The sequence below is a fragment of the Phyllostomus discolor genome, chromosome 1 (genome assembly GCF_004126475.2).
Source record: "Phyllostomus discolor isolate MPI-MPIP mPhyDis1 chromosome 1, mPhyDis1.pri.v3, whole genome shotgun sequence".
NCBI lineage: Eukaryota > Metazoa > Chordata > Mammalia > Chiroptera > Phyllostomidae > Phyllostomus > Phyllostomus discolor.
In genome coordinates this window covers 172,895,613-172,911,591 of record NC_040903.2, presented here as the reverse complement: position 1 = coordinate 172,911,591, position 15,979 = coordinate 172,895,613, and the positions used below count along the sequence as shown (strand labels likewise).

At 39.0% G+C, this 15,979-nt stretch overlaps 1 protein-coding gene across 8 annotated transcripts in view; it reads right to left on the bottom strand.

Moving 5' to 3' along the window:
• Nucleotides 1–10,908, bottom strand: part of APH1B (aph-1 homolog B, gamma-secretase subunit) — a 56,321-nt gene extending 45,413 nt beyond the window's left edge. For 4 of the 8 annotated variants that reach the window (XM_036034478.1, XM_036034462.1, XM_036034466.1 and 1 more), the window contains exons 1-4: nt 10,658–10,872; nt 9,150–9,320; nt 2,873–2,943; nt 1,944–2,066 (exon numbers count right to left, since the gene is read on the bottom strand). In XM_036034478.1, the coding sequence (XP_035890371.1) occupies nt 1,944–2,066; nt 2,873–2,943; nt 9,150–9,320; nt 10,658–10,770 (478 nt within the window). In that variant the 5' untranslated portion in view covers nt 10,771–10,872. Of the gene's footprint in view, nt 1–1,943; nt 2,067–2,872; nt 2,944–9,149; nt 9,321–10,657 lie in introns of all 8 variants that reach the window. The other 4 variants (XM_028506607.2, XM_036034486.1, XM_028506609.2 and 1 more) reach the window with 4 other exon arrangements.
• Nucleotides 10,909–15,979: the final 5,071 nt, after the last annotated feature.

Here is a 15,979-nt window from a genome sequence, read left to right as displayed (position 1 = left end):
CACCGCCCTCAAAAACCCAAGGCCAGTGCACCCAGCTATAGACCAGGCTGGAGCACTACCATGCTGCCCCTGCACAACTGATTCTTCAGGAAGGGCGGAGGCTGTGGTCAGTGGTCATGGCCAGTCCTTGCAGCTGACTGGTCTGGGTAAACCCCTCCCGTTGATCTGCCAATAGCTACCAATGCTCAACTACAAGAAAAGGGTATACTAAGCCTACACAAAGGGTGTACCTCAAGTACTCAGCTTGGGTGATAGGGGAGGCTGTGACACCTATTGGACACCTATTAGGCCACATTATCAAGACAGAGAATCAAAGCAGCTCTACTTAATACATAGACAAACATAGAGAGGCTTCTAAAACAAAGAGACAATGAAACATGACGCAAATGAAAGAACAGATCAAAGCTCCAGAAAAAGAGCTAATTAAACAAAATGGAGATAAGCAATTTATCAGATGCAGAGTTCAAAGTACTTGTTATAAGGATGCTCAAGGAACTTAGTGATAACCTCAACAGCAGGAAAAAAGATTCAGTCAGAAGCAAGGAACACACTAATTGAAATGAAGAACAATTAACAGGGAAACAACAGTAGAGTGGGTGAAGCTGAGAATCAAATCAATGATTTGGAACATAAGGAAGCAAAATCAGAAGAACAAGAAGAAAAAAGAATCCGCCCCCCCAAATGATGACAGTATAAGCAGCCTCCAGGACAACTTCAAGAGAGTTCAACATTCACATCACAGGGGTGCCAGAAAGAGAAGAGAAAGAACAAGGAATTGGAAATCTATTTGAAAAAAAGAGTGAAAGAAAACTTCCCTAATTTGGTGAAGGAAATAGATATGCAAGTCCAGGAAGCACAGAGAGTCCCAAACAAGATGGATGCAAGGAGGCCCACTCCAAGACACATCATAATTGAAATGCCAAAAGTTAAAGATAAAAAGAGGATCTTAAAAGCAGCAAGATTAAAGTAGATAGTTACCTACAGGGAGTTCCCATTAGACTCAGCTGATTTCTCAAAAGAAGCTTTGTAAGCTAGACGGGATTGGCAAGAAATATTCAGTTATGGAAAGTAGGGACCTACAGCCAATATTGCTCTACCCAGCAAAGCTATCATTTAGAATGGAAGGGCAGATAAAGAGCTTCCCAGACAAGAAAAACTAAAGGAGTTCATCAACACCAAACCATTATATGAAATGTTAAAAGGACTTATTTAAGAAAAAGAAGATCAAAACTATGAATAAAATGGCAAAAACACATATCTATCAACAATTGCATCTAAAAACCAAACTAAGCAAATAAGAAGAACAGAGACAAAATCATGGCTATGGAGAGCATTTTGATGGTTACCAGATAGGAGTGGTGTGTGGGGGAATGGGTGAAGAGTTGAGGGAATTAAAAAATGCAAACAGGTAGTTATAGAATAGCCAAGGGGATGTAAAGTACAGTATAGAAAATGGAGTAGCCAAAGAACCTATATGCATGACCCACGGACATGAACAAATGTAAGGGGATTGCCTGAGGGAGTGAGGATTACTGGGTGGAGAAAGGCAAAGGAGGAAAATTCAGGACGACTGTAATAGCATAATCAATAAAATATCATTTAAAAAAGATTAGGGCTTATATTAAGATAAATATAAACTAAAACAAAAAAGAGCAAATAGCCTATAAAAATTCACTTGTACTATATCAACTATACAGCAACATTATTAATATAATAAAATAAAAATAAACTTTATACAGCTAAATTCCACTCTAAAATTTTAAAATATTTTAACCAAACTTTTTATTTTCCTATGTCCTTTACCCTGTGATGTCTAACAGTATTTTGCCTTTACAAAGTATAACATAAATTTCTATTCACTCGAATTCCTAAGCCAGGCAACTCCAATAGGAAATGATTATTTACACCAGGAGCCTGAACATTCACAGCTACCAGGTACCTACCTGAATTCAGGAAGAACTGCGGCGAGTCTCCATGAATCCCCACTGTGCCTGGTCCCAAGGAGTCAGACAGGGTATTTACAAAGGAAAATACTCCACTCATGATTCCAAAGCCCAGGCCAGACACTAAAGAGACATAAAAACACTGTTAAACCCTTTCATGCCATGATCTGTCTTCAAATAAAACTTCCAAGGACCAGGGAATACTATTTTGTTGAAGGGGAAAAAGGTGCATGTGCCATTGGAAAAACAGTGGAAAGCGGCCTCAGCAATAGCCAGTGCTTGGTTAAATGATGAACTGAGTGAGAAGGGGGTAGAGAGGAAAGGAAATGAATAATAAAATGTAGCACAGAGAAAAGAAAAAGGAGAGAAAAAACATCTAGCAGGCACAGAAGCAACAGGTGAAGTAGAGAAGTACATGATGCTGAAGCTGTGGCTTTAGTTTATGACAACAGAGCCTGCAGAATTCAGTTTGAAGGCTTGGACCTGGGAGCCACACTTGAAGGGTGACTGTAAGGAGTGATCCCTGGGCCAAAGTGGGTGATCCAACTTACAGACCCAGATCCAGTCTTTAAAACACAATTCTAAATGAGACTATGCAGAGGTATTAACTATAGTGATACAAAGAGTTCTCCTAGTAAAACCAAAGTCCTGGTAACCACTCAGAGAAGGTAGCAGAAACCTTACTTAGAAATTGTTAATTAACTAGAGTCTTAAAAACCTAACTTTCAATCCTAGCTAATATTTAATGGACACACACCTGTGATCACTTCCTTTTACCTAAGGGCCTGAAAAGCTAGAAAAACAAACAATGTACACCAACAGACCAAGACACTAATAAAATACTGTATCTACAAAGATATGAAAGATAAAAATGGCTTTTATGCCACATTTAATTTTTTTCCTGAGGATGCCATGCAGTTCTAACTTACCATAGGCCAGCAATCGCATAGAAGGTGGTGGCTCATCTGGGTTTACAATCTTCAAACCCTCATTGGCTTTTCTAAAATAAACCACACAGATAACTTTTTAAAAAGAAAAAGTAGTTATATCAGGAAAATACACAAGATACTTCAAAATCCAGATACTTACTGAGGCATTTGACAAGGTTATACTCTAAATGTAAAATGTGATTAAACAAAAATACAGCAAATTTTCAATCATCTAAAACAAACCATAATTTCCAATCTACTTTTGCCTTTTATCTTTTACATAAAAGAGAAAAATAAGAAAAATATAAATAAACAAGCCATCAGGAAAAAGGCAATACTTCTGACTACTTTTTGAGCTATATACTTCATTCAATATCCTGTGGCATCTACCATCATGAATTTTTCCCTATTCCCAAGAAAATACATCTTCACTCCCACTGTGTTGGTATTTTGTTTTGTCTTCCACCTGGACTGTACTTATTTTGCCACCCTCCCTTCTAGCTTTCACTCTACAGAACCTCAATTGTACTTAACCTTCAAAGTCTAGCTCTGGAAGCAGTTTCTCAAAGAAACCACCTTTACCAATGATTGGTAATCACTATTTCTCATTTCTCTTACATCCTTCAATACTGATGAACTCCTACATGGGCATTTAATCATATGGTCATCTATTTTACATATTTGTTTCATATCCCCCTGCCCCAAACAGGCTTTAGGGGAAAATAAAATGCTACCCTCAGGCCCTGACCAGTATGACTCAGTTGGTTGAACATCATCTCACAAAGCAAAAGGTCACCTGTTCAATTCCTGGTCAGGGCACATGCCTGAGTTGTGGTTTAGGTCTCTGGTTGGGGCATGTATGAGAGGCAACCAATTCATGTTTCTCTCTCATATCAATGTTTATCTCCCTCTCTCTCTTCTCTCTTTCTCTCCCTTTCCCTCTTTCTAAAAATAAATGAATAGGACAGCAACATGCAAAAAAAAAAAAAGAAAAAGAAACTCAACCACCAACTTACACCATACACAAAAATGAACTCAAGATGGATAAAAGACTTAAATATAAGTCATGACACCATAAAAGTCCTAGAGCAGAACATAGGCAGGAAAATCTCAGATATTCTATGTTTTCATTGTTATGTCCCCTAGAGCAAAGGACATAAAGGAAAGGATAAACAAATAGGACTACATCAAAACAAAAAGCTTCTGTACAGCTAAAGAAAACATCAGCAAAGTGAAAAGAGAACCAACCATATGGGAAAACATATTTGCAAATGATACCTCGGACAAGGGTTTGATTTCCAAAACATATAAAGAACTCACACGAATACACTCCAGGAAGACAGACAATCCAACTAAAAAATGGGAAAAAGACCTGGAGAGACACTTTTCCAAGGAGGACATGCAAAGGGTCCAGAGACATATGAAAGGATGCTCAGCATCACTAGCCATCTGAGAGATGCAAATTAAAACTGCAATGAGATGCCACGCCACACTGGTCAGAACAGTCATCATAAACAAATCAACAAACAACAAGTGCTGGTGAGGTTGTGGAGAAAAGGGAACCCTGGTATATTGTTGGTGGGAATGCAGGCTGGTGCAGCCACTGTGGAAAACTATGGAATTTCCTCAAAAAACTAAAATGGAATTGCCTTTTGATGTGGCAGTTCCACTGCTGGGGTTACACCCTAAGAATCCTGAATCACCAATTCAAAAGAACCTATTTATAATAGCCAAGTGCTGGAAACAACCTAAGTGCCCATCAGTAAGTGAGTGGATCAAAAAACTACAGAACATTCATACAATGGAATGCTTCGCAGCAGAAAGAAAGGAGCTCCTACCCTTCACAATAGCATGGATGGAACTGGAGAGCATTATGCTAAGTGAAATAAGCCAGGCAGTGAAAGACAAAAACTATGATCTCACCTATAAGTGGAACCTAATCAACAAAATAAGCAAGCAAAATATAACCAGACAGTGAAATAAAGAACAAACTGACAGTAACCAGAGGGGAGGGGATGGGGGATAATGGGAAAAAAAAGGGATAGGGCCGTCAAGAAACATGCATAAAGGACCCAAGGACAAAGCCAAAGGGGGTAGGATTGAGGGTGGGAGGTGAGGGTGGGGGAGCGGTGGTGGGAAAATACAGACAACTGTACTTGAACAATATAAATAAATAAAATAAAAATGAATAAATCTTAAAAAAAGAAAATGCTACCCTCAGAAAAGAAGCTAAATGAATACCTGAACGAAGGATTACAATACTGTTAAACAACAAATGATCCTCAGAGTGGTCACATCTGTGCTTCTGTTGTGGACAACACGGATGTGTTTGGAATGCAAGGTGTGGCTGGTTGGTTCCACTACTGTCACTGTTACTAACCCTTGTTGGCTAGAAACCTGCAACAAGGATCCTGGCTCAAAGGATATTTAAATTACATCGACTCTAAATATAAGTATCATTAAATTAAAGGTAATACAGAGTTCAACAAAAATAGTAGTAAGTAGAACAAAAAAGGTCTTTTATTTTTCTAGACTTAAAAGAAACAATTGGCCATTTCAGTGTTCTCCATTTGGCAGGGTCGTTTGGTCATGGACACGAGCAAATGACTGTTAACTTCTTTCTCTGGAGTAGTAACCACCTAAAATGTCGAATTTTCCTAAAAAATAAACTCACCTGTCACTGGAATGTTGTTAAACGCTAATTAGAGCTTATAAACATAGATAGTAGTAATAACCTCTATCAACAAACGAATATAATGATGGAACAGAATCAGTAAATTTTGTAGGATTTCTGTTTTATATAAATTGTTCAGTAATGAATAAATGGTTTTTGCTATTTGATATAGCAAAGTACTGCTATGACAAATACATTAAATATATAAACTCAAAAGTTAATAAAGTTCCTCATTCTATATTACAAGTTTGTGGGAGGAAAGGTCTATGGCACTAACAGTTCTCCATGTCAAAGTCAGAAAGTGAAAAGTACACACCACCATCAGCTTCCGTGTACCTGATGGACAGAAAACACACCTGATGACATAAGAGACAGTATTCTTAATATGACCACTGTACTGAAGTGGAAAATTCTTTGTTTTCATTCATTATAGCTTCCAAGAACCAAAAAGAAAAAGCCCAAGTTTTTTACATGCAATCTTTGAAAAACTACTGGTAAATCATTCTATCTTTCCCATTTGTTCTGATTCTTTTTTGCATGTGTGTGTAAAAGAGGTACAATACCAAGAAATGTACATATAAATTAAATACAGCATTCTAGAAATTTTTAAAATTACTTATGCCTTTTAACCATTCTTTTTTTTTTCTTAAATCCTCACCCAAGGATATGTTCATTGATTTCAGACAGAGAGGGAGAGGGAGAGACAGAGAGAGACAGAGATGGGGAGAGAAGAGAGGGAGAGAGAGAGAGAGAAACATCAATAGACTGCCTCCCGCACATGGCGACTGGGGATCAAACCCCCAACCTAGGTATGTGCCCTGACCAGGAATCGAACCTGCAACCTTTCGGTGTATGGGACCAAGCTCCAACCAGCTGAGCCACCTGGCCAGGGCTAAAATTACTTATGCCTTTTAAGAAATTATAGCAATGATTATCTTAACTCTTTCAATAAATGGCAGATATTCTAAAATTACCAAATATTTATAGTATTAGCATTACAAAACAAAATTGAAAACTGCAAAAGCTTCAATCCAAGCAAAAAAAAATTCTAATGTATGTTTTAGGCAATGTACATACAGGATCATAACTTGGATTTTTTAAAAAGAAATTAAGGTAGAAAGGGCTGTCACCTGTGGCTACAAGCCAATTTCTCACAGTGCAACTCTTTGTAAGGCTGAAAGTTACATTTTGCTCATTCAAGATGAAGTACTATTCTCAAGGCCTGATCCAAAAAAGAAATTTATATTAAACTGCAATGATAAATATTTTGATTCAAGTCAATATATGTAAAAAAATACTGGTGCAAATTCTCCACATTTTCATCTTGGCATCAAATTCAGATAGCAAAAATTTTATTGAGGCAGTACTTTAAATTTAAATGTTCAAAATGTACTTTGGCAGTGGAATACTTAAAATATTGATTAAACCAGTGCCTATATTTGAATGTAGCATAGCATGAGAGGAACTTAAATGTATCTACATAAATGTTAGCCATGAATACAGAATTCCAATTTTCAAATTTGTTTTAACACATAACTACATAACATCCAACATTTCTAAAATCTACTAGAAAGATATTGTACAATATTCCAAAGGCTTGCTAAAGGTGCATTTTGCAAAGGCAACCAAAGGCACCTGTTAATACAGGTTTATACTAATATCTTTTTGCAAATCTCCAAAGGCCCTTTGGGAGCGGTAAACATGGTTTTCCAGAAAGCCAAACGGGTTTCTCTGAGCTTGCTGGCATGAGGGCCTGCAGACTGACGGCTGTAATTCCTTCGGCGTGTGGCCCTGTTCCCTCACTGCCCTCAGTAAAACGTCAACCAATGTCCAGTGTGTAGCCCTCTGGAGCCACCGAGTAGTGCCAATAAAGAGTTATATTTCAGATGGGAACGGTGAAGAAATAAGCAGATACCTGTTCAGCCACTCTAGGAAAGTCAGGTTTTAGAACCTAAAGTCCTAAAGGCTTACTAAATCCATGTCCTAAACTGTGAAAATCTGTTCAAACTTTTGCTTCAATATTAGAACCATCATATGTGAAAATGCCAGCATGAGCCAAAGATGTTGCTGACAGGAAAACCCAGTGCAACCTCAGGCTGAGTTCTTAAAGAGTGCAGCACCCAGGCAAGGACGGGAAGGGCCACTGTCCTCTGCACTGCTGCGACCACAGCCGAGAACTCCGCTGGGTCCCGAGCACTGGTAAACTCCAGGCACCGACAAAAGGAAAGTGGCTACTGACATAAAAAACAGAGACTAGAAGACGTTTGGAAGCCACAGACATGTCTTTCGAGGGCCAGGTGAAGAAATGAAGAATGTTTAGCTGTGGAGGACACAAGATGACTACCATGTGACAGAGACTTCTTTTGACTGTGTGGTTCTTGAGTGGGGCAGAGGTCAGGAGAAGGGAGATTTTGATTATCTTAATAATATTCTACAGTAAAATTTAATTTTGGAATGGTAGTAACTGCTGCATACCAGATGAATGTCCATCTGTTAAGGATATTGTGTTCCCATGGAAACTTAAATTTTATCTTTGATATTTGTTGGTTGCTTTTTAGTATTTCTAAGGACTAATGAAAATTTCATTTTTAAACCTTTTCTAAGATATACCTTTTGCCTGTAAGCAATGGCTTAATGGTTTTCAATTTGAATTTAAATTGCTTCATTATTGAATTTCAATACCTGTTATTAAAAGCAGTAAGTAAAAAATGTTGAAAGCCTAGCATATCAGCAAGAACAAATTACCAGAAGTTATTATAAGAGACACTGTTGAGTTTCTATCTTGGTTACATTCACGAAATTCATGGAGTGGTTGAACTATCTCATTTGCTGAAATGTTAAGAGATAGCACATTTATCATTCTAAGTGTTACTACATAATCAAAGCCAATCTCATGACTGCCTGAAAGAAAATATGTTTCTAAGTTCAAGCTGTGTTTCAAATCAGTGGTTTCACGTGAGGTCCTCATGAATCCCAGATGACCTACTTTCTGGCCTAACATTCCCTAAAGGGAACTCATTTGCAGTGTTTTTTTTTTAAATGTGTTTTTCTATTACAGTTATGAAATCACATTAAATACCACAAAATGAACACCTATTTTCCCTAATACAATCAAAATAATGGTAGGTATAATCTCTTTAAGTATTCTTTATTTTAGTAGGTGGCAAAGGGAAGCTGATGTAAATTCTAAGGTGGAACTTTTTTTGTTGTTTCTATATTTCTCTAGCTTTTTTTGCTTCATGGCACTTACTAACTTCTAACATATAATGTACTTTCTTATTCATCCTTTTTTGTCTGTTTCTTTGCACTAAAATATAACTTCCATGAGGTCAGAAACTGTCTTTTAATCATGATGTATTCCCAGTCCCTAGAATGATGACTGGCATTGGGTAAATTCTCAAAGAGTATTTCTGAATGAGTGAATGAAGGAAGGAATATCCACAAGCCAAACTACTCAGTATTTTCAGGTTGGAAATGTTCTAATCCCTTGGCTTCAAACTATGAAGGAAGGCATGGACCCTTAAGTACCCCGTTACATTGTTTCAAATTACTAAATCATAATTCAAATTAACTGAAGAAAAGGTCAACAAATATTTAACTTACTTTAAAATTTTATAATATGCAAACCGAAACATCTCTTGGATAAGGACTGAGATTAACACTCCAAAGATCAGCAGATATTTCTGTATTGATTCATCTTTGTTGTCAGTAATGGTTCTTGCCATGAACCAGACAAGGGAGGAAAGCAGTAGAGATACCAACCAGAAGAAAGCTCTGAAAATTAGTGGGAGAAAAGTCACAAGTAAACGTAAGTACAGGATTACTTTTTTAAAAGTATTTGTAAAGTGATGCTCTGGATCCACTGTTCTTAATCAGTGTTGAATTTTCCCTGGTGAGACGAACATGCAATCCAGAAGGAATCTGGGATTTTTCCTAACAATCACTCTTTTCAGTGACCCTATTATTTAACTATCTGCAGACTATCTGCCAAGGACTGTCTGGTTGAAAACTTTATTTGATACTCTTCCTAATTAATGCTTTGTTCATTAATGTGCCAATATAAGTGTCTTTTCCAGAAAAAAAAAATGTCTACATCTCTACTAACAGAGTGGTATAAAATCCAGGGGTTGAAAACCTGCACTCTGATCTAGAGCAGTTTTCCAAGCCTGGGTTTTACAACATTCTTGTGGATTTTAATGATTATAACAAGGTTTAACAAATTATAACCTTTTGCCCAAATCTCTAATGCTTTTTAAATGATAGTGTGATGCAGCACTTTCAATACAGCTGTGACAGGTGAAGAAACTCAGAAAAGGTGAGCATCACTGGCCTACCAGGGCTGTTTCTTCAGGTGCCAAGTGAGAATCAAGGGTGTAGGGGTACGTGGGAAGCCTCAGTAAGAGCTGCCAGGCAAATGAAAACTGGGATTATGACCATATTCACCACCAGAGTTCGGTATTTACCAAGCTCCTGAAAAGAGACTGACAAGTGCTTCTGTGTTTACAGGTTTCCACTCTTTGGCTGCACAACTGAATCACTTGGGGAGTTAAGAAAAAAAAAAATTCCATAGCCTGAATCCCACCCCCTAGGCATTCCGATTTAGTTGATCTGGGGTATTGTTGGGCATCCATATGTTTTAAAACACCGATGCGCAGGCGCTATGGCTCTTAACCCCTGTGGGATTACAGAAGCCTGTAAGAACCTAGTTCTTAATGTGGGAACCCTGTGTCCAGAAAAATAAAACATGCATATTTGAACTTATCCACATTTTTTCATATAGTTTAAGTGACTTCACAACTCACTATAACTCACCCACAGACCCTACGCAAAAACTCAGGAGCCAAGTATCAGGGCTTTCTGAGACCCCACAGTGTGAGCTCCTTCCCCAGAGCCCGGTTTCTGGAGTCCTGGATCTCTAATTCTTTCCCCGCTAACCCTTGAAGGCGGGCGAGGAGACCCAGAGGAGCGGGGTCTCAGATCTCCTCATCTCAACCCTTCTCCCCTCCAGAACCCAACATAGTCCAGCAGTTTGGTAGGGACGCCGGGGGTCGCCAGTACCCTCCGGGGAGAGGGGAGTCCTGGGTCCGGGTTTCCCAGTGCAACCGCCTCACCCGACGATGAGGAAGATGATGCGCAACGGCTCGGTGGCGATGGTGACGACGTAGAGGGCCAGCGCAGGCCCGAAGGCAATGAAGGCGCAGCCGAAGAACACAGCTGCCGTCATGGCGACCGCTAAAGCTGGCCCCGGGGCTTGGCAGGGACGCTAGATGCTGCGGAGCGCCGGGCGCAAGCGGAACTAGGCGCGGGGTGGGGCACGGGCGTGGCGTGGCGTGCGAGGGCGTGGCTGGGCGTGGCTGGGCGTGGTGAGGGCGAGGGCGAGACGGGGCTCTGGGGAGGGGAGGGGCGGGGCTCTGGGGAGGGGAGGGGCGGGGCTCCAGGGAGGTGGGTGAAGCACTGCGGAGGGGGTGGGGCGTGGGCCTCACGCTCGCTGTCAGTCCTATCCAGCTTCTTGGGACCCAGCCCAGCAAAGCTGCGCTTCTTGGATCCAGCGGCTGAGTTAACTGGCGACTTTAGTGCCGGAGTCAAAGCGTCCCCGTTTGCGTCGTATTACAGGAACACGTAATCAGGCCATCGGTGCCGGCTGCCACGTGCTAAGGGAGGGGAGGTCCCCTAAGATTCCAAAACAACTAAAGAAAAACAGCGCCGGACAGGCTTCCATTTCTAAATAAAAGGTCTTTTTTAAGCAAATCTTTTCATTTGCGTAGTTCCGAGAACTTCATACTTTATCATGTATAAAGTCCAAGTTGGGATAACGGTACCTAGATGATAACCCACAGAGAGAGTACAAGGATGAAACTGGTGGAACGAGCTGTCAGGGTTGCGCTGGAGAGCTGGTTTTATTTGTTCCCCGTACCACCCCCACCCCCGAGTCTTCAAAAAAGTAATGGTAGTATCTTCTTGCCCTGTTTTTGTTGCTCATTTGTCTCCCTCATTAAAAATAAACTTTTGGAGGCCAGGGGCTTTGTTTTGTTCTTTGCTGTTGCCACAGCACCTAGAAGGTGCTCACTAAATAAGTATCTCTTAAGTTATTGAAATAATATAAAAATTGGAACTTATAAACATTGGCTCTCTTATATTAATTTTAAATTTTCTGAGAAATTTAAAAATTAAAACCAGAAGGTTAAGTTCTCTGATCATTCACATCTAAGAATTTTCCCCATGTATAATGGGAATAATAATAATACCTAATGGGTTCTTTTGAGGATTGTTCCTGTACATTAAGTGCTATGTAAGTGTTAGCCATTCTTATTCCTTCTTTAATGTCTGCCATGAATAAAGCTCCTGGAAATTAACATTGAAAAGAAAAATACCAGTAGGCAAAAGTTGGGACCTAAATGAAGATGTTTTGTAGGTCACCTCTGGAAACGGTCCCTCAAATAATACAACTGCAGGTATTTAATTTTATGGTAAAATATCATATTTGCCCATTTAAAATAGGCATATATGTATTTCCGTTTACTCCACAGTATGGAGTAAATGGAAATATTTGTTTTGAAATATTCAGCATCCATCAAAACTGAGGTTGGGACAACATTTCAAAGTGGTGGAGTGACTCATCATTAGATAGATTCTTTGGGGCTCTATCCTGAATCAAAGTCATCAAATGCAACTCCAATATTTCAGCTCTGTGCAGAAATGCCTTCACAGAAGCATAATATGTTTGTGTCCTTGGCATAAATAAAGATTTTTACACAAGAAATGGCCATCTACAATTTTTCCTGCATATTTTCTCAAACTGATTCAGTATCATTGTTCAACATCTCTATAAATCCATGCTTTACTATTTGAGTTCAGGGCTAGAAAAAAGTTTTGTTTCTCCTGAAAAATTCATATACACTGTTTGGGAGCTAATTCATCACACTCAGGCCTTATCTTGACTTCCAGGAAGCATGGAGCTAAATTTAATGGTCAATTATAGCAACTATTTTTTATTATAGTTACTGCTATGATGTCTGAGTATGACTTATTCTTTTATCCCTATTTTAATAATTTGATTACCCAAATTTTAACCATGGTCTACTATGTGTCTTGGTTAAAACTGCATAAAATACTTTGTAAGTTGGCAATTCAACATGCAGAGCTAAGTCACAGGGATGTTTATTTATGCTATCTTGACCATATTTCAGTTCAGTCTTAGTTCCCAAGTCCAGTTAAAAAATGGGAAGGCAATGGAAAATACAATGAAGTCTCCCCTACCCCACCCATCTGTGAAGACATCTTTGACTGATGTCTGTTGGAAGAGAAGAGAACAACTACACTGAACTGGCAAAGTAACCAATAAAATAGCCATCTTCAGCATTTATGATTATTTACTAGAAAAAGTTATTTCGAGTTTTCTCTGAATAATGGCACCTTAAATGGCTATGTGGAAAGCACTTCACATTGATTCCGACAATTATGTTTACATGTGAGAAATCTGAGGCTAAGTAACAGTACTATTGAATCCTTAAGTTTTTATGAAAGTACCATTAGTTTTTCCCCAAGACCTAAAAATATAAGGGTACTAAGTGATTTGGGGAGTTAAATCCCTAAAAGGTGACTTGGGGAAGGAGGTAAGCACACACTATGGATACTGAGTCTGGTAATTCCTCAGAACTAACTGGGTGTGTGTTGGGAGTGAGGGGCAAAGCAATACCACCTTTTAGCAATTTATTAAGTAAGGCTTTCACATAGCTACCTGTAATTCACAATATAGTAATGAATTCACTTGAGCTTTGTTTTCTTGCAGTGCTGATAGATGTATATTTACTCAAGCATTTATTCATTCATTCAAAGTGCATGTTGAATGCCTGCTAAGCATCAGGCATAATACTAGGCATTGGGAGCTTAGCTGGTTGGGTGTGGTTCTACAAAGCAAAAGGTCACTGGTTTGATTCTCTGTCAGGACATGTGCCTAGGTTGCATGTTTGGTCCCCAGTCAAGGCACTTATGAGAAGTTACCTAGAAAAAAAAAAATGGCCCTGGTTGGTGTGGCTCAGTGAATTGAGTGTCAGCCTGTGAACCAAGGAGTTTACTGGTTTGGTTCCCAGTCAGGGCACGTGCCTGGGTTGTGGACTGCAGGGTGCGTGAGAGGTGGCCACACATTGATGTTTCTCTCCCTCTCTCTAAATAAATAAATAAAATCTTTTTTTTTAAGTGCTGGTCATTGGGAATACACCAATCAAACAGATGTGCTTCTGTCTTTATGGAGCTTACAGTCTAGTGGGGAAGCCAGCCAGGCAGGCGTAGGATGCTGTTAGAATATACAGGAAAGGGAGAGGGCACCCAGCCCAAACTCAGGAGGTTTTGGTAACAATAACACTCACCCATTCAGGTCTCATCTTCAAAGTTAGCAAAAATAGGAAGTAGGGGAGAAATGGAAGAACAAGTGAATAGGCCTCAAAGTGAAAGAAAGCAGTTCAGGATGTCCTAGAAATGTGAGAAGGACGGGAGATAAGACTGGAAAGCCCAGCAGGTTAGAGTTTACCTCAAGTCCTGGTTTATCTAGCTGAGTGACATGATCAGATCTCCTTTGTTCAGATATGGAAATGGATTCCAGATAGGACATCTTCAGCACACTGCAGGCATGAGATGATAGTGGCCTGAGTCAGGGAAGGAGCAGGAGCCTGGAAGGAATCAGACAAATGGAAGAGAGATTTAGAAACTGTGCAAACAGAATTTGGTGACTGATGAGCTATATGAATTGAGCGAGAGGAAAAAAAATCAAGGAAAGATATTTATATACATTTTCAATTTTTCAATTACAATTGACATTTAATATTACATTTGTTTGCTTATTTTGTTTTTTAGATTCCACATATGAGCCAAATCATATAATATTTGTCTTTCCCTGTCTGACTTATTTCACTGAGCATAATACCATCTAGGTCCACCCATGTTGTTGCAGATGGTAAGATTTTATTCTCTTTTATGGCCAAGTAATAGTCTGATGTAAGTATTACTACTTCAGCCTTTTTTTTTTCCATTTCCATTTACATGAGCTATTTTTCTATCCCTTCACTTTTGGTCTATGTATATTTTTTTTTAATACTTTATTTTTTAGAGAAAGGGGATGGGAGGAAGGAGAGGGAGAGAAACATCCATGTGTGGTTGCCTTTCTAGTGCCCCCTACTGGGGACCTGGCCCATGACCCAGGAATGTACTCTGACTGGGAATGGAACCAGTGACCCTTTGGTTTACAGGCCGGCACTCAATCCACTGAGCCACATCAGCCAGGGTTATGTGTATCTTTTGATCTGAAGTGGGACTCTTGCAGGTAGTATATGTATGTGTCTTGTTTTCTTCTCTGTTCAGCCACCCTGTGTCTTTTGATAGGGGCATTTAATCTATTTACATTTAAAGTAATTATTGATAGGTAAGTAGTTATTGCCATTTAATTTTTTATTTTTTTTAAATTTTATTTTAATCATTGTTCAAGTACAGTTTTCTCCCTTTTACTCCCAATCCAGCCCACCCTCCCAACCCTCCCCACTTCCCTCCCATTACCACCATCCCCCTAGTTTTTGTCCATGTGTGCCATTTTATTTTTTATATTTTTGATCTTTTTCTTCTTCTTAAAGAAGTCCCTTTAACATTTCATGTAATATTGGTGTGGTGATGGTTCCACCAGGTATTTTGCGTGGTTAACAAATGTGGAAACAAGATGGTAACTGAAAGAACTTTCCATTCATCTTTTGATTGTAGCATTTTGTCCTTAAAGCAATTATTGATAAGTATTGTAGTTATTGCCATTTTTATTAATCATTTTCTGATTGTTTTTATGGTTTTGTTTCTTTCTTATTCTCCTGCTCTCTTCTCTTGCATGGTGATGACTTTCTGTGGTGCTGTGTTTGGATTTCATTCTCTTTATTTCTAGTATATCTCTTACAGAGTTTTGGTTTGTGGTTACCATGTGCTTCATATATGCCAAGCTATGTGGACAGCAGTCTCTTTTAAGTAGATGGTCACTTAAATTTGAACAGCCTAGAATCACTACCATTTCTACTCAGCCCCTGCATATTTACATTTATGTTTTTCTATTGTGTGAGTGTTTGTGTGTATCTCCTAGTTTGTAATTACATGTGATCATCCTGTTTTTGCTTTTTAGCCTTTGTACTATGGTGGTTGATCCATTGCTCTTATTTTATGCCTTTGTCAGTGAGATTTTTCTTTGCAATATTTTTATTCATATTGATTTTTTTTCTTCTAAAGAAGCCCTTTTAACTTTTCTTATAATGGCTTGGTGGTGATGAGCTCCTTCAGCTTTTTCTTGTCTGGGAAGCTCTTTACATGTCCTTTGATTCTAAATGGCAAGCTTGCTGGGTAATCTTGCTGTAGCAGGGCTCTGGTGCCTGCTGAGTCCACTTTTGGGGTGTCATTTATGGAACTAATTG